The 19,377-nt window shown below is 37.7% G+C and overlaps 2 protein-coding genes across 12 annotated transcripts in view; one reads left to right on the top strand and one right to left on the bottom strand.

Annotated features, from left to right (window-relative positions):
• LOC141500228 (uncharacterized) overlaps positions 1 to 10,619 on the top strand; it is a 25,705-nt gene extending 15,086 nt beyond the window's left edge. For both annotated transcript variants that reach the window (XM_074203231.1, XM_074203232.1), the window contains exon 3: positions 80 to 10,619. In XM_074203231.1, coding sequence (XP_074059332.1) covers positions 263 to 1,717 — 1,455 coding nt within the window. In that variant the 5' untranslated portion in view covers positions 80 to 262 and the 3' untranslated portion in view covers positions 1,718 to 10,619. The remainder of the gene's footprint in view (positions 1 to 79) is intronic.
• Positions 1 to 19,377, bottom strand: part of LOC141500223 (uncharacterized) — an 86,405-nt gene that overhangs the window by 45,175 nt on the left and 21,853 nt on the right. For 9 of the 10 annotated variants that reach the window (XM_074203219.1, XM_074203223.1, XM_074203225.1 and 6 more), the window contains one exon: positions 10,605 to 19,377. In XM_074203219.1, coding sequence (XP_074059320.1) covers positions 17,792 to 19,377 — 1,586 coding nt within the window. In that variant the 3' untranslated portion in view covers positions 10,605 to 17,791. Of the gene's footprint in view, positions 1 to 10,604 lie in introns of those variants that run through there. The other variant, XM_074203227.1, reaches the window with a different exon arrangement.

Below are 19,377 nucleotides of genomic sequence, written 5' to 3'. Positions count from 1 at the left end.
AAGTGCCTTCACCTTGAACATAGCTACTAGTTTTATCACAGGAAGTTAATATGTCTGCATTTTGTATTTATTCTTTCAGACTGTGAAACCAGGACTAAGATAACGAATTGTCTCCAAAACAGGAAATTTCTGATGAGATGGGGTTCCACTGTTCAATATTAGAAAGATCTTCAAGGGATACTTCCCAAGGATCAAAATTTGAGAAGCCAATGAACATGAGGGCATATCGAAAGAAAACTGTTGGTCTTCTGCAGGGAAAAGAATGGGAAAATTACTTTACCAGAAGAGAGGTTTCAGATCAGTAACAATGATCCACCATATACCCTACACAAGGGTGACCAGCCAAGAACATAATGACTTAGTAAAAAGCCTTGGTCTGGACTCAAACCCTATTAGATATCTCAGAGTTTCTTCAGGAGTGACTTTGCAGGAGTATGATAAAATAAGTCAAATTTTCAAACCAAAATCAGAACCAACTAAGTATCAGAAAGACCCTACGGAAGAGAAACCTGCTGGCTATCAGAAAGCATTCAGGCAAAACTCTACTCTCAGTGAACTACAGGAAATTCATCCTGCAGAGGATAGCTGTGAATATAACAATCAGAATTCTACAACCACTGATCAACAGAAAATTGACTCTACAGAGAAATCCTATGAGTGCTGTGAATGTGGTAAACTCTATACCAGAAAGTCTTTGCTTAATAGACATAAACAAATTCACACTGGTGAAAACCTCTATGAATGCACCGAATGTGGGAAAACCTTCAGTCAAAGCTACAACCTCGTTAGACATCAGAGAATTCACACAGGAGAGAAACCCTATGAGTGTAATGAATGTGACAAAGCCTTCAGTGAACGTTCAAGGCTCATTAAACACCAGAGAATTCACACAGGAGAAAAGCCCTATGAGTGTAATGAATGTGGGAAAACCTTCAGTGATCCATCAAACTTTATTCAGCACCAGAGAGTTCATACTGGAGAGAAACCCTATGCATGTAATGCATGTGGAAAAACATTTAGTGATGCCTCAAATCTTATTCAACATCAAAAAATTCACACAGGAGAGAAACCCTATGAGTGTAACGAATGTGACAAAGCCTTCAGTGAGAGTTCAAGGCTCATTAAACACCAGAGGATTCACACAGGAGAAAAACCCTATAAATGTAATGAATGTGGGAAAACATTCAATGATCCGTCAAACTTTATTCAGCACCAGAGAGTTCATACTGGAGAGAAACCCTATGCATGTAATTCATGTGGAAAAACCTTTAGTGATGCCTCAAATCTTATTCAGCATCAAAAAATTCACACTGGAGAGAAACCCTATGAATGTGGAGAATGTGGAAAAGCTTTCATTCTGAATTCATCTCTCATTAGACACCAGAGAGTTCACACTGGAGAAAAACCATATAGGTGTAATGAATGTGGGAAAGCTTTCAGTCAGGGTTCAAGCCTTAATAAACATCAGAGAATTCATACAGGTGAAAGACCCTATAAATGTAATGAATGTGGGAAAACCTTTATCCAGAGTTCAGGCCTAATTCGTCACCAGAGAAGCCACACAGGAGAAAAACCATACGAGTGTAATGAATGTGGGAAAGCTTTTAGCCAGAATTCAGTCCTTATTAGACATCAACGAATTCACGCATCAAAAAATAAAGAGTCTACAAAATGGAATGGGTTGCCTTGGGAGGCAAGTACAGGGAGGAACAGATGACTTTGGAGTTTGTTCCAACCATATGATTCAGTGATTATGGGAAATTCTCACCATGAAAAGCATGGTATTAGACATTAGATTTCATACTAGAGGGAATACTTGTGAATACACAGTATATTGAGAGACCTTCATTTGCAGGGAACATGAGAAGTTGTGAAAGCCTTTATTTTAAGTTCTTAAACCAGAAAACTCAGACTCGAGACAGAATATGTTTATGGAAAGCCATTCAGTAAATGAAATTTATTATTCAGCAGCTTAGAATTAATACTTGAGGCATTGTGTAAATAAAAATATTCCATTTAAGTATTTATAAAGTACTTTGTCTAGATTTATTAGGTATCAAATAGTTATTCTGGATAGACAACCTGTGACAAATCTTCCAAGTAGTGATTTTTATTTAGCAATTTCCACTTAGGATTATTTTTCCTCCTACAATATTGCATATATTGCCTGCCAGTAGGTGGCAGTATAAAACACTTCACATTAGTTGACCCTTAGAACAAGTATCTTGAATTATTTTCAAAGTGTGACTCTGTTCCAAATCCCCAGGTATTATAAATTCTCACCCTGTTATATAGTTTAAAAATTCTTCATTTAAGTTATACCAAACAATATACTTTAAAATATTTTAGAGTAAACATTTTTAAGCTCCCCAACTCTAAGATGTAATTGAGCATATTTCTTCATTTTATCTCTATTGTAATTTTTAGACTTTTTTTTTAATCCTTGTATTCATCTGTAGGGGAGTTTTTTTTACCATTTTCAGTCACACATGATGTTTAGAGGTAGCTAAGTATAGTAGATTAAATGCTGGTTCTGTAGAAATATCCAGCCTCAGGCATTTCCTAACTAGTGGATCCTAGGTAAGTCACTTCTGTCTGCCTCAACTTCCAGTCTGTAAAATGGGAATAATAATTGCACCTACCTCCCAGAGTTGTTGTGAAGATAAAATGAGATATTTGTAAAGTGCTTTGCAAGCTTTGAAGTGCTTTATAAATACTATTATTAATTTTTTTTTTACTATTGTTACTTAGAAAATTGGTGTGGACCTGGAAGAAAGTTTTTAATAACATCAATCAACAAACATTAAACATCTACTATGTGCCAGACATTCTTTTTTTTTATTTTTATTTTTTGCAAGGCAATGGGGTTAAGTGGCTTGCCCAAGGCCACACAGCTAGGTAATTATTAAGTATCTGAGGTTGGATTTGAACTCAGGTACTCCTGACTCCAGGGCTGGTGCTCTATCCACTGAGCCACCTAGCTGCCCCATGTGCCAGACATTCTGAAGAAACCCTCAGAGGATAAAGAAACAGTCATGCCTGTCAGGGAGCTTACCTTCTATTGAAAAGTGTATAAATATAAGGAAAACAAATACAAAGCAATTTGGGGAAGGTTCTAGTAACTGGAGGTGGGGGGGGGTCAGGAAAGGTTTTATGTAGAAGTAGAGCTGACTCTTGAGGGAAATGAGTGAATCCAAGAGGAAGAGGTAAGAAGGGAGTAGATTCCAGGCAATAGGGCAACCAGTGTAAAGGCATTGAAATGGAAGATGGAGCACTGTGTGTGAGGAGTAGCATATCCAGTTTGGCTGGATTGTAGAGTGCGGGAAAGGGAGTGATGCATAATAAAGGTTGGAAAGGCATTATTGGAGCCAGCCTATGAAGAGCCTTAAATGATAAATCAGATTTTTTTTTTAAACCTAGAGACAATTTTGGAGCCCCTGGAGTTTATTAATGGAGAAGGGAGTGATAAGGGTCAAATTGGCACTTTAGGGAAATTACTTTGTAGCTATGTGGAGAATGAATTGGAGAGGGAAGGGACTTGATACAGGAAGATAATTAGAAATCTACTGCAATGGTTCAGGCAAATGGTGATAAAGGCCTAAAGGAGGGCTTTGGTCATGTGGGTAGAAAGAAGGGATTACTATGAGCCATTAAGGAAATAGAAATTTTAAAAATTGGCAAGTAAATGACTATTTGAGTTAGATGATATTCCAGGATCTGGTTGTGGTCCTGCTGTGTTTAGTCAATCAAGAAACACTAAGTGCTATATACCAGTTTATGCTAAGAATAAAAAGAAAAACAATCCCCACCCTGAAGGGATTTGTGTTATTTTTTTTTGAGGGAGGAAAGAAGGGAACAACATGATTGCAAAAAATTAAAACATGACAAATTTGATGGGAGGCTACAAACAATTGGAGAAGATTCCTGTAGTAGTTGGCACTGGAACTGCATCTTGAAGGAAACCAGGGATTCTGTGGCATAGAGGGGAAGAAAAAACTACATTTCATGTTCAATATCTGTTACAAAGTCCTTTGGTATGGAATTGTTCTTATTGGTGAGAAGGAAGACCCTGCCCTGAATGGGGAAAGAGCTCCAGCCTTTCCCTAGTTCCCTTTTGAGGCCAGTCACCTTCAGGATTCACTAAGCTTCAGGTCTTCTTTGGAATTCTTCAAGCATCAAGTCACTTTAGGGGCTTCTGGTTTGCTGACTCCTTTTCAGGTTGCTAAAGGAAAAGATTCTGGGAAAACAATAGAAGCAGCCTCCATCATATCCCTATTCCCAGCTAGCTACACTGGAGACTTTGGGGAGTTTTCCCCTTGTATGAAATCTAGGACATTCTTGGTTCAACTGAGTGATGTTACACCAAGTGGAAGAGCTCCTTCACTAAATATTGTCTGGTACACACTTGCTCTGATTTCTGATTTGCTATAATTGTGATAAATGCTGTTTTTTACTATTTACTATGTATGTTCATTGTGAAACTTGTGTTTAGGGGGAAAGGGGTCAAGCCTTAGAGAGCTTGGGTTTCTCCTTTTTCTCTAAAATGATAAAGCAGCATGATGTTAGCTCAAATCCGATTATATCCCTTAGTTGAAGAATATTTAAAGGAACAGACAGACTTCTGCCCTGGTACCCCTTCTGTTTATCAGTAGAGCAGAGCAGAGAACCTCAGAGCCAAATTGCCTACTTCCCCTTCTGGCAGAGAATAAGTCTCCCTTGGAGAAGGGTTGGGGGAGAAGAGACTAGAGATTTCTATTTTGCCTCTAATGAGTTTCTGCTGACCCTTACTCTTGTATTTCTCACTGCTTACCCTGTAGACATTTTAAATTCATCACATCCCAAACTGAATCATTCCCTTCCCTTTCCAAATTTCCTTGTTATTGTTGAAGGTATCTTTTTTCCCCCAGTCACCCAACCTTGTAATCTAAGTGTCATCTTCAGCTCCTAATTCTTTCACCCTATATCCAGTCTTTTGTCAAGGCCTATTGATTTCATTTTCCCCAAATCTTTTGCATATTCTCCCTTTTGTCTTCTGATAATTGCTGCCCTCCTAGTGTGGCTCTTATTTCCTCATGCCTCTATTGTTGTAATAGCCTGTTGGTTGGTCTTTCTCTACTCCTCCTGTCCATCCTCCACTCAGGTGTCAAAATGATAGGTCCAACCATTTATCCTCATACTCAATAAACTCCAGTGGCCTCCCAATTCTAAGATCAAATATAAACTCCTCTGGCATTCAGAGTCCTTTATAATCTATTCTTCCTCTTGCCTTTCCTTATAGCTTACACCTCCACAATATACCCTATTCTAGAGACACTGACCTCCTCACAGGTCCTTCATATCCTGATTAGGCATTTTCATTGTCTTCCCAATTCATGGGATGCTTTCCCTTTATCTCTTTTTCTATCTCTATCTCTTTCTACCTTCTTCAGGAAGTCTTTCCCAATCTCTTTTAATTCCAGTCTTTCCTCTGTTGATGATTTCCTTTTTATCTTACATACAGCTTGTTGTACATAGGTGTCTACATGCTATTTCCTGTATTAGAGAATGAATTACTTATGGACAGGTACTTTTTTTTGTTTTGTCTTTATATCACTAGTGCTTAGCACAGTGCCTAGCACATCTCATTTCATTGTGAGGAGGTTCTATAATTATTCCCATATTACAGATGAGGAAATTGAGGAAAAGAGAGGTTAAATGACTTTTGTAGGGTCACATACCTGGTAAGGCTATAAGGTAGGCTTTGAATCCAGTTCTTCCTGACTCCAAGTCTGTCCTATCCACTATACTGGGTTCCTTGTCAGATGAAGGTTGGGAAAAAGGACTTCATAGCAACATGATTGCCATTTTTACTATTCTCAAGAAAAAGATTAGCTTACCCCTGGTCCTCCCAAAGATGAATGCCCCTTGTAGTCCTTTATAGTCCCTTATCTGCAAGAGAATTTCTGACCTGACTTCTCATTCTTTCATGAGCCATGTACAGGGTTCTTTGCACACTTAACTAAGTCTCAAACTGTCTAGCTTCTAACTCCCTTGGTAATCATTAACCACTGAAACCACAATATGGAATGAAATGACAAGTTGGGTAAAAGCTATACTTTCCACGGAATTATATGTTACAGAGAGACAAGTTTAATAGGTGGTATCAACCTGCTGTGGTCAATTTTTCTAATCATTTGTTTTAATGGTAATGTTTGGATGTGCCTTTTTTTTAAAACATAGTTTAAGGGGCAGCTAGGTAGTGCAGTGAATAGAGCACCAGCCCTGGAGTCAGGAGGACCTGAGTTCAAATCCAACCTCAGATGCTTATTACCTAGCTGTGTGACCTTGGGCAAGTCACTTAACCCCATTGCCTTACAAAAACCAAAAAAAGAAAAAGAAACATAGTTTTTGCATTCTGCTTTTGTCTGCCTGCCTGACAAGGGAATGATATGTCACAGAGGTAAATCTTCTGGAGGACAGCAAATCTCATGGAAGAGATATACAAAAAACTGATTACAGTAAGTTGAACTAGAAGGTGATTATAGTGCTAAACATTTCCCTAAGAAACAGGAAAGTGGACTCAGCAGAAGTAATGGGATTATTTTCAACTGTTGATGACTGCATGAAGGAGGACATTAAGTCAATGACAGATTCCAAGGTTCCATAGTTATAGTAATGCTAGCTCTACTGGCTTTCTGATTGGGTCTTTGGCATAGGTACATTTAACTACGTGATTTAAAGTAGTGTTTGGCATATTTTCAAACTTATAACCAGGAGTCCCGGATGATCATATACAGAATTTCAAAGATTCCACTGTAGTGTCTGGATAGGCTATAACATATACAGTCTCTTCAGGGACAGGTATGAAGATACAGAAGTGTATTGGAAACTGATGCCTTGGGTGTGTGGATTATATTGGGTCAGCTGGTGCAAGGTTATCTTCCAAGGGTGTTGAGCACCATCTTGACTACAAGGAGTTTCTTTCCCCTATTCTGAAACCAATATCTACCAAGGTTCTTCACCAGCCTCTATCTGCTCCCTTTCCCCAATTAAGCTGAATTTTCCCTAAACTTGATAGACTTGATTGACCCATGATAGGACAAGGCTCATCTTGTGCTTCCTTGGATGCCTCCTGGTAGCCTCTTCTTAGACACTTTGAAGGCATAAAATTTTCTACCATCATGGCATCAGCATCTTTCAGACCTGGGAGATACAAAATCCAAGGAAGTCACTATACCTTCCCCTGTTAGCCAGATACATGTCTATATGAAGACAGTAGGACCTTGTCACCGAACCTAAGCACTTTTGTAGCTTTGGTCAGTATCTTTGCTAGGTTATGGCTAAGTAAGCTTTTTGGCAACTGTTACATAGGTTAAGAATGCCCCATTTTGTTCCAATATCAACCCTGAAACTAAGAGGCTGACAGTCATACTGCTCCTAAAATCCTCATTTCATAAGTCTAGATCATTGGAGTAAATTTTTGAGATGGGTATGCATTAGACTTCGTGTTGGAAGACAAGTCTCAAAAGGCTAGTGATATATATATATATATATATATACATATATATATATGTATATATGTATATATATATATGTATATATGTATGTATGTATGTATATTTAGTTTTTGTTAAGTGGCTTGCCCAAGGCCACACAGCTAGGTAATTAGTAAGCATCTGAGGCCGGATTTGAACTCAGGTACTCCTGACTCTAGGGCTGGTGCTCTATCCACTGTGCCACCTAGCTGCCCCCGGCTAGTGATATTCTAGGTGTAGACCTGGACAAATATAAAATGAAATATTTGTTGAAAGTGACTTGGCCTCATGTATACAATGGAACACCTTTGCATATCTAAATGTGTTCATTAGGGCCAGGGTCAGAATAAAGAGGCTACTGATGCAAGTTGTAGACAAACATTCTAGTTCCTTGATAATAGCAGGACTTGGCTGCTCATTTCTGACTCCATGTATTTTTGTCTCTGTAACTTCAATCTATTAGTCATGGTTCTGATTTCTTTGGACAAATCCTAGCCACATCTATCATATTCTTTCTCCCACTCCTGTCCTTTGATGATAGCCAGTGTTCTGTATACCATTTTTTCTATGCAAAACCCATGCGATTCCTTCAACCAATCTTAATGGTTTCAACTAATTTTTTACCACTTTTCCACAGGGAAAATTGGGACTCCTCACAAAAGATTGCTATATGCAAGTTTGTCTCTTAGAAAGACTGATGCTCTGATTAATTGGGAAGTATGCTCAGCTTTTTGGGACAAGGAAGCCTGGGATCAAGGTTTTGGTGTCACCAGATTGCCATTGAGGTGGCAAACATACCCATTCCTAAGCCTGAAAGCCTTGGTATCAAGTTAGGAGTTTGGTATTTACAACTGGGGGGATGGAAAATGTTGACCACAGATAAATCCTGTTACTGGCCGTAGGCAGAGTAGAATTGGGGCAATTTGAAATTCCATTTGGGTATTGACTTGTTCTAAAGCATTAATATGATTGTTTAGTCATAAACTACAACTTCCAAGACTTAGAATTTGCTTAAACTCCTTGAGCTCATAGGGCTTGGTTTCATACTATATTTATGTTGCTCTGCTATATCACCATAATTTGTCTTTGCAGGAGAGACCCGATGGACATTTGTACAATATAAACAAGTCAGTAGCCAAAAACCAAACCAAAACTGAATGACATAATATCCAGAGTTGACCCTGTGTTGTAATGTCAGAATGTGCCTAATCACTGTGGTGATGCAAAGACAAGATAATGTAAATCAACCAAATGTGAATGTTCCATAAGATGCATGTGATTCACTTGATATGTTGTATCTTCGAGAGTAGCTAGTGTCCAAGATATGTCTGTGTAGCTTCCTAGTGTGTATGTTCTGTGAAACATTGTAGTCCTGTTATCTCTATTTACCTCCTCAGCATGTTGCTTCTGAAAAGCTTAGTAAAGGGAAAGATGTGAAGAGTTCTTATGATTCCAGACCTCAAGATACCCATGTGCTCAGAGCAGATCACAAGCCCTTGTATTGGAAAATACCTACAGAACTGTTCCATTAGTGTTTCAGGCAGATGAGTAACATCATTAGACTGGGAATCTACACCTCTGTTGCATACATTCAGCAATGACATATTTACTTGCTGATTAAAGGATAAAGGAGTCAGCAACTCCCTTTGATCAATTATAATCATCTTTGAGGTGGCAGTGACCCTAGCTGTCAGAATTGGATTTCTAATTATGGAAACTTCCACTGTGGATACTTTTTCACTTCTATCCATATATCCATATATATATATGAGCATACCTTAAAACAATGTGATGAAACTTTCTACTAACTCCAGTAGTGGTTGCTATTTTAAATATACTCTACCTTACTTGGAGAAACATAGTAATTGCCTACATTTGTAAAGTGCTTTAAGATTTCCACAGCACTTTACATACTTTATCTGATTTAAGCCTCACAACAACCCTATGATGTAGGCATTACAGATGGCCATTTTACAGATGAAAAGCAAGGTTAGAGCACAACAAGGCTACCTAGCTAGTGACCAGAGGTGGGACTCAAAGTCAAGTTTTTCTGACTCCAAAACCAGTTCTCTTATCAACTATGCTACTTGGAGGATATATGGATTGGATGTACAGTTACCCAGTTTGTTGCCCTCCAATATTTACACAGGAAACATGGAACTACTACATGGAATGAATTGGGGGAAAAGGACCCAAATCCCAAACACAAAAACCTGCTAGTTTTTGTTGATGGTATGGAGGTCAGCAACATGGATTCCAGCAGCTGTAGTTAACATTAAAGACTATGGAAAGTCATTGCTGTCTTCAAGAAACAGTAATTGCTGGCCAAACCCATACCTATGGTCCAAGGGATATCAAAATTATGAAGAGAATGTATTGAAAGTGTATGTGATTGAAACCTAAATAGAAATACCTATAACTGCTTGCATGTACTTGCTTAGAATATTGCATACTGATGTTGAGGGTGGATTAGGGTTTTTTTTTTTAAGTCCTGTATTATTTTAATGCTAAGGAAAATAAAGTGCAATAGACTTCTATATGTTTTCTTATTTAAATAAGATCCACAGGTGCCACAGAGTAAGGACGTCTATTACTGGCAGCCAGAGAAGAGCTGCTTCATGGTAGATGGTTCTCCCTTCTAAGAAGTGAGGATACTGGCTCTTTTCTGACATGACAATTCCAGAGGGATACCATCTTCCTTGGATGTGTGTCCAAAATGTTATAAGGGCCTTTTGAGATTCCTCAGAACATTACTTCTGGTGTTACATGTGGGAATGAATACCATCAGGAGGAAAACAGATACAATTCTGGAGGGGGAAGTGGAGGGTTTTGGGGCAAGGGGTGACACACAAAGGGTCTTTTATCACTACTGATTCAAAAGCAAGAGAGTGTGGAAGATATAAATAAGACTGATTGTTAGCTAATATATGAAACCTAGAGGTTTGCTGGTTTCCTTTGAAGGGCATTAAAGTGAAAATGAAGAGGGAGAAAACTAGTCATATCCAACTGTCAAACCAGATACCAGAGTCCACCAGGTTTGACATGGGAAGAAAAGTAGTGGAAGGGAAAAAAATATATATATATATATTAGTTTTTGCAAGGTAAATGGGGTTAAGTGGCTTGCCCAAGGCCACACAGCTAGGTACTTATTAAGTGTCTGAGACTGGATTTGAACCCAGGTACTCCTGACTCCAGGGCTGGTGCTTTATCCACTGCGCCACCTAGCTGCCCCCTGGGAAAATATATATTGACATGAGCTTATACACCAATGTATGGAGTTTGAATGGGATCTTAATATATGGCAATAAGCATAACATGCTGGGGGATGCAAGTCATGACTGGAATACAGTAACAAAAGGATACATAGCTTGTTTTTTATAAAAGGAAAAATACATATACAGATCAGAGAACTGTAAATGAACTGCTGTCAGAGTGCCAGATGATTAGAAATTCCTGATTTACAAAACTGACAAAAAGTAGTGGTAGGGCAATCGACTTGCTGGACATTAAGCTTTCTTTGCTTAATTTCAAGACTTGCCAGAAAATTCTGGTAGAGAAAATGACAAAGAAAGCTTCTTCTGATCAATAAATAGAAAATGGTCAGGTAAGTACAAATTACTGCCATTTCATCAAGTGTCTTGCTGGCTTTAAGTTTGTAATTGATGAAGGGAACTCTACTGTGATGAATATCTTACACATTGCCTTTCAGGGTTAAGAATAGGATATAGGGGGGTGGCTAGGTGGCAGCTAGGTGGTGCAGTGGATAGAGCACCAGCTCTGGAGTCAGGAGTACCTGGGTTCAAATCCGGCCTCAGACACTTAATTACCTAGCTGTGTGGCCTTGGGCAAGCCACTTAACACCATTTGCCTTGCAAAAAAAAATGCCATAAAGAATAGGATATAGGATCCCAGGGGCAGGCTTCCTAGCATGAAACTGATGATATAAATAACAGCTGCTTTCACTGAGAAAGCAAAGTGATAGATATAACAAAAAGGGCTTTTTTTTATTGTATCATTGTCTTCTGTGAGATGAGAAAACTTTAGTTATATGCAGGGTATCCCCCATGTTTTAGCTCAGTTTTAAGCCTTTTAAAATAGCTTTAAAAATCCCTTTTATCCCATTCTCCTACTTTGGGTAGAGTAACCTTTCTAGTTTGCAAAATGATCATATATATGAATGGGTGAAACACAAAGTCTACTAGGAACCAAAAGTATTCTTTGTGGGCCTAGAATAAATTTGGGATTGAAAGGCATTGACCTTGGGTCAGAGCACCCCGGTGGGTCAATTTCAAATCATTCTGGGACAGAGTGAGGCAGAATGTGTTTGTGTGTGTGCGTGTGTTTGTTAAACAAAATAATGGGAGTCAAGTTGGGCCTGAAGCTAGAAAAACCTCTAAAATTTAGACATCACCAAAGATAGGCAAATATGTAAGGGTATGTTAGTTTTCTTTTAAACTCAAATCTCTATTTGCAACTCTGTCATTTATCTTTCTTCCTTAACACAGTGAAAATACCATTAACCTATTGGTAACATTATTCTTGAATGCTGCTGTAACATATAGGCAAAGATAGTCTAAAGATATTTTAAAATTATTTTTTCAATACATAAAATTATCGATTTTGTTTTCTGAGGAGAAATTCTATTCTATTCTTCTGAAAGTATCCAAATCAGTGGTCCCTCTAATTTGTTCCTTCTCTCCTCTGATGCTGCCACCACTTTAATGTAGGCTTCACCATCTCATATCTAGACTACTGGTTGGTCTTAAGTCTCCACTCCAATCTATCTTCCTGTCAAAGTGGTCTTTTCAATAAATTCCAATAGATTAAATATAAAATCTGTTTGTATTCAAAGTTCTTTAAAGCCTTCCTAACTTGACCTCTCCTTATCTTTTTATTCTTAATACCTTTCTTCTCTCTCCACCTTCCCCTCCCCACCTTTCAACTTTACAGTCCAGTGGTACTGGCTTCCCATAAAAGTCCATTTCTCCCTCCAAACATTTTTACTGGCTGTCCCCTATGCTTAGAAAGGTTCCCCCTTCAAATTTCAGCTAATACCTCTTCTGCAAGAAGCCTTTCTCACTCTTAATCTTAGAGATTCACTCTGAGATCATTTAACTTATCCTGTTATCTTGCCTGCACTATTTCCCTCATTAAATTTCTTAAGGGCAGTGACTGTTTCATTGTCTTTCCTTGTACTTAGCTTAGGACCTGGCACATAGTAGGCTTCCATCTTCTCATTAGCTCAAAATAAAGACAGCTGTAATGTAGAAGATAGTGCAGTCCACTTGAGAATGAGGACTGGGTTCAACTCAATATTCATTTACTATATGCAGAGTACTTAGGCCAGGTACTAGAGAGAATGACAATAATGACAATCCCTGCCCTCAGACTTGCTTTTTGCATCTGGGTGTAATTTTGGACAATTTATGCCACCTATTGGACTGTTTTTCTAAAGCAGGAAGTCTTAATCTGAGATCCAGAGACCTGGAAAGAGCCCATGAATAGATTTCAGAGCATCTGTGAAATTATGTTGAGACCTATATTTGTTATGAGTTTGCTTTGTAATCTTATGTATTTCATTTTATTCATTTAAAAACATTATCTTGAGAAGGGGTCTAGAGGCTTCAGCAGACTGACAAAGTGTATCAAGTCACCAAAAGGGTAAAGAACTCTAGTTCTAAATAGACAACCAAGATCTTTCATCTCTAACATTCAGTAATTTGGAATAGTGGTGATAATAGCCTATCAGTGGTTGAAGTCTATGTGGGTGATGATACATGACAATGCTGGGAGAGAAAAAGTCTCTTGAAAAGAAGAGTAGAATATTAGATGAAATATTGAAATATGCAAATTCCAAAGGATGATGGTAATAAATGGGGAGGGAATATGGTAAGCCAGGTGCTGAAGAAGCCAGGCCTCTCAGATCAATCTTGAGTCCTTTGTGACTAAACTTTAACAGTAAACTTGCCTGGTTTTTGTGACAGAACCAATAAAGGAAAGAAGGAATTGTTATTTCACATCAGTAAAAGTGGAGGGAAGGAGGTCTCTTAAGAAACGGGTAACTTAAAACATTCAGGGAACCACATAGACTCAGGGACTATAATTAAGAGGTCTTTGATATCTAGTTAGAAATTAGTTTAGAAATCTTGGGCAATATCACCTGCACAGTTTCTATTAAGGAGCTTATGATCCAATTAGTCATGAGAATCTATGGTCTAAAACATCATCCTTCATAGACATCTTAAGAAATTCAAGTGCCCAGGTGGGGTGATAAAATTGTGCTACTGTAAAGGCTGAGGCTGATGAACTACTTGAGCTTGAGGATTTTTTGCCACAGTAGGATTAAAGTTGATCTTGGTGTCCACATTAAGCCTGGCTTCAACATTCTTCTGTTATTAGTTCGCTCTGTAACCTTATGTATTTCATTTTATTCATTTAAAACATTAAAAAAAAAAACCTCTGGAGTTACATATCTCCAGGTTGACTAAGGAGGGGCTAGCCAACCCAGTTTGTAAACACAACAGGTCAAGCTCCTTTGCCAATCAGCAATGGGATTGGGCTCTGAAAAGGCACTGCATTTTCAGCCCAGGCAAGAAAGGGATAACCAGTTTGCCCTGCTTCTCTCCCCCAATGATTTGAAAGGATAAGAAGCTTATTATTGAGCATGGATTTTTAAAAGACATGAATAAAAAGATGGAAAGGGTAGATAATAATTAAGGATGAATACAAAAAAGTGTAAACTATAGTCAAGGAAGGTTAAAGCCTAGAACAAAGTCTTATGATAAATACTAAAGTAAAATACATTAGAGGCAAGAAGAAAAAGGATTAAGTACTCCTTGAGGCAATGGGAAGCTGAGAGATCACAATTACTCACCTTCCATTTTATTTCTCAATCATGCAGCCAGAATGGAAGGCCAGCAAAAAAAAAAAAGGTTTGCAGTGGATTGGAAATCAGGACATTAAGGACATAAGAGCATTCTTCCTCGACCTTAAGGATTAGTTTGAGCAACATCTTTTTAAGAAAACATATATGGAATTAATAAGTAATATATAACTGCCAATTATCTTTTAGGAATAACAGAGAATGAATGAGATGCTATGGGAATGGAGGTGGAAAAACAGGCCAATTTTCAAGAGAAAAGATTCCTTGAACTATGAACCTAACATTACTTTCCAGAATTCTAGAATGAATTTTCAAGAGATAGCTCATGGAGTCTCAGAAAACAAGGCTGGATTAATTAAGGACAAAAATATGCTAGGCTAACATAATTTCTTTTCTTTTTACTTTTTTTTTGGATAAGGTCATTAGATTGAGAGATCCAGGAAATGCCATAACCATTATAACCTGTAATTCAACAAATTATGTATCAGTGCCTTTCACAGCAATCTTGTGATCAAGATGGGGAGCTTGTAACAGATAAATCAGATAAATTTACAAGTGGATGAATGATAGGACTCAAAAGAATAATATCAACCTTTATGTGACTGACAAATCTCATGTAAGAGGTTTGGGCTAGCTGAATTCTAAGGTCCTCTCCAGACATAACCAATGAGCCTGAAGATAGGCCACAAATTGAATGTAACAGGGTTCTGTCCTTCAAGTTGTATTCAACATTTTAATTAATGATTTGAATGAAAATATAACTATCACAATTATCTTTCTATTTCAAAGCTGAGAGGGACAGATAATTCACCAAGGAAAAGAATCCTCCAAAAGATTTCTAAAGGTTGAGAAAATGAAACACATGTAACAGAATTAAATTGACTAAAGTTCTAAACAGGTTAAAAAATCAAGTGCACAAGTACAGGGTATGGGAGACATAATACAAAGATTGTGAGACAAAGCAAAGAGCTTATAGTGAATTGCAAGCTCACTATATGTCAACAGCATGCCCTTTCAGTTGAAAAAGCTGTAGTTTAGCGTGTTGCCCAGAATATCCTCTCCCCAGCTAAGCCGCTCTGTGTTGTGTTCTGGTTCGGGCACCACATTTAGGAAGGGCATTGACAAACTGGACCACAAAAGAGGAGAGGCAACTAGGATGGTGGGGGATGAGGATCTATTCAACTAGATGGTGAGCCTGGAAAAGAGAAGACTTGGCAAGGGACCTAATAACTATCTTCAAGAATTTGAAGAGTTGTTTTGAAGGAAAGATTAAACTTATTCTGCTTGGCCCCAGGGAGCAGAGCTAGGATCAATGTGTGAAGGTTACAAATATTTCAATTCAATATGAAGAAACTTACTTGGAGAGGTTCACAGTCCCTGGAGATCTTCAAATAGAGTTGACTGAGTAGGGTAGCTGTGGTGCAGTGGATAGAGAGCACCAGCCCTGGAGTCAGGAGGACCGGAGTTCAAATCTGGATTCAAACACTTGATAACTAGCTTTGTGACCTTCGGCAAGTCACTTAATCCTTGCAAAAACTAAAAAAAAAAATCCTTATTGCTTACTTATAAAAAAATAAGTTGACTGAACAGCTGATATTTTTATAGGGAGTCCTTTTTAGATAAGAGATTAGAATAGTTCATCTTTGAAGTCCCTAAATTATTATCTTTTTTCACCATTAGTCTGCAAGATGATGCCTCATTAATATGAACACCAAATATGTACTAATTTTATTAAGAGTTCTGATTTAAGTTATTTTGATTTAAGTCCATTAGTACTTTTTTCTACTATTCCACACTGCCTCTCAATTAATAACATGGTAAATGCACAAAGGTAGATAAAAATCTTCAAGAAAACTGCCCAAAGTTAAGACCATTGTGTCTTATATGAAAAGTTATAAATTTGATAAATACTTGACTTAGTCAGTATTATCCTTAGACATTCTAAGAAATATTTAAAGTGCTCAAAAGGAGGTGAGACACAAAGAAGTAAAAATGCTTATGGAGGCTAAAAACCACAAATAGTTTACACACATATACACACACAAACAAAATTATGCCAAAATGCTTAATAGGTTTAAGTGAATTAATCATTAAGCAAATTGGCGTTAGGTCAACTGGTTTTAGGTAAAATGGCTCCAGGTACATTGATCTGATAGGCTGAGGGAGCATATGGTAACATAGAAAAGAAGATGGTTTTAGGCAAATTAATTATTAGGTTAATTGGCTTTAGGCAAATTAATCAGCTTCCCTAACAACCCAGTTGGTTGGCAAATGGGAAAAGAGTGAGAATCTGAGGATAAAAAATGAAAATAAACTATTTAAATAGAACTCCATTTTCCTACCATTTGAGTACTTTAAATGCCTCATGGAATGAAATTAGAGCTAAGGAGAGGGAGGAAGACATTTAATTTCCTTTCTGAATGTCTTCTGGCAGTTGTGGGAAGCTCTTGGTCTACAATAAATGAGGCTCACAAAGGTGCAGAACCGGGAGGGTCACCTGATACAAAGTTAAATAACTGTGACGTGTTGTTACTTCTACTAATACCTTCAAATACAAATTGACAAAGCAGTTAAAGTTCATCTGATACAACAGAATACACACAAACAAAAAATTTAAACAGAATAAACTGCTGACATCATGATGTTATTGAAAAATGTCACATCTTTCTCCCTGTGGCCATGTACAAAGATAAAAGATAAAGAACAATTGCTAAGGAGAAAAGCTACCTAAGTGAAGCCTAGCAATTGGTTAATGAATGCCCTCTAAATAGTGTTTAATTAGATATAGTTTCCCTAAAGTCACCTAATTTACCTTAGTTAATAAAGGTTTTTCAAAATATAAAACAATGTTGATATTCATGCTGAAAAAATGTGAGAACTGGACCATAAGGCTGCCTTTGGAAAGTTATGAACTTCCATGAATATGAAGCCTATAGTTCAAATTCAGGTGTCAGACAGCACCATACAATTATTAAGTGGCAGAAAGCATTAATCACACATGTAGTGTTTGAGGAGGTAAAATATCTTCTAATAAGAGCCTAAGTTACCAGGACATGAACCCTCTATGTTTAGTTCATGTGCAGACACCATACTATCATCCAGTTGCAGCATACTTAAATCACATGGCATTTTGAGAAGCAAAAGGACCTTCTGTATAAAAGCTTAACTTGCAAAGTGAACATTATTATTAAAAGTATATCACAGTCTTCTCCAGCATAACTTTTCTATTGGTGAATAAGACTGAAGTGTTGCATAATGACTTGATCACAATCATTATTATGATAAAAGTTCTGTGGTTCTTTTACAATCATATGGTTTGTTGCCAGTGTGACTTTTTTGATATCAAGTAAAAGAAAAATGTGTACTGAAGGTTCTCCCACAAAGGTGTCTTCCTTCACAAGATATCTCCAGAGTGAATTCTCTGGTGTCTAATGAGGTAAGACTTCAAAATGAAAGTTTTTTCACATTTTATGCATTCATAACGTTTTTCTCCAGAGTGGATTCTCTGATGTTGAATAAGGTTTGAAGATGCACTAAAGGTTTTTCCACACTGATTACACTCATAAGGTTTTTCTCCAGTATGAATTCTCTGGTGTGTAATGAGGCTTGAACTCTGGCTAAAAGCTTTTCCACATTCATTACACACATAAGGTTTTTCTCCAGTGTGAATTCTCTGATGATGAATAAGGGATGTTCGATCACTACAGGCTTTTCCACATTCGTTACATTGATATGGTTTCTCTCCAGTGTGAATTCTCTGGTGTCTAAAAAGGCAAGATTTTAGAATGAAGGCCTTTCCACACTCATTACACTCATAGGGTCTTTCCCCTGTGTGGATTTTCTGATGTTTAATAAGGATTGAACTCTGGCTGAAGCATTTTCCACATTCATTACATAAATAAGGTTTCTCTCCGGTGTGAATTCTCTGATGATGAATAAGGGATGTACGATCACTACAGGCTTTTCCACATTCATTACACTGGTATGGTTTCTCACCAGTATGAAATCGCTTATGCTGAATAAGGTTTCCTTCCTGGCTGAAGGCTTTCCCACATTCAGTACACTCATAAGGTTTCTCACCAGTGTGAAGTCTTTGATGAAGAATAAAGGCAGTGCTCCTAGTAAAGGCCTTCCCACATTCAGTACACTCAAATGGTTTTTCACCTGTGTGAAGTCTCTGATGCCGAATAAGATTTCCCTTCAAACTGAAGGCACTTCCACATTCATTACACTCAAATGGTCTCTCTCCAGTGTGCAGTCTCTGGTGTCGAATAAGGTTTCCTTTCAAACTAAAGGCTTTCCCACATTCTGTACATTGATAGGGTTTCTCTAAAGTAGGGATTTTATGATTTTGAATAAGGGACAATTGTGTATTAAAGGTATTTCCACATTCATTAAATTCATAGGGTTTTTCCCCATTAAGCATTTTTTCCTTCTTGATAAGGATTGATGTCTGGTTTAAAGTTTCTTCATTGGCAACACACTCACTGGGTTCCTCACTGGTGTGAATTCTCTGAAGTTCAATGAGGTTTGAATTCTGAGTAAATGCTTTCCAATATACTTTAGCTTTACAGGATTTTTCTTCTATTTGTTCTTTCTGATATGTAATTAATTCTGAATTTTGTTCAAATATTTGCCCTATTTCATCACATTGCTGGGGTCTCCATTCTGAAGAAACTCTTTGATATCTTATAGGGGTCATGCTCAAACTGAGATTTTCCCCAAATTCACCACAATCCTGACCTCTTTCCAGTACTGGCCTGAAGCCTCTTTTCTGGGAAAGGAATGTCCTCAGGCTCCTCCCTGCAGGAGATCCCCACATTTCCTTTAGCCTATCCTCACTTTTAACAGCTTCTCCAAATGTGGTTCCTTGAGGCACAAGTCCTTTGAATTTATGCAATATCAGATTCTGGCACTTTATCTCATCAGAAATTTCTTGTTTTGGAGACAACTTCTTACTCTCAGTCTGAGTTTCACAAT

The sequence above is a fragment of the Macrotis lagotis genome, chromosome X (genome assembly GCF_037893015.1).
Source record: "Macrotis lagotis isolate mMagLag1 chromosome X, bilby.v1.9.chrom.fasta, whole genome shotgun sequence".
NCBI classification, from domain to species: domain Eukaryota; kingdom Metazoa; phylum Chordata; class Mammalia; order Peramelemorphia; family Peramelidae; genus Macrotis; species Macrotis lagotis.
Note: the sequence above shows the minus strand (reverse complement) of the source record. Positions and strands in the feature narration are given on the sequence as shown.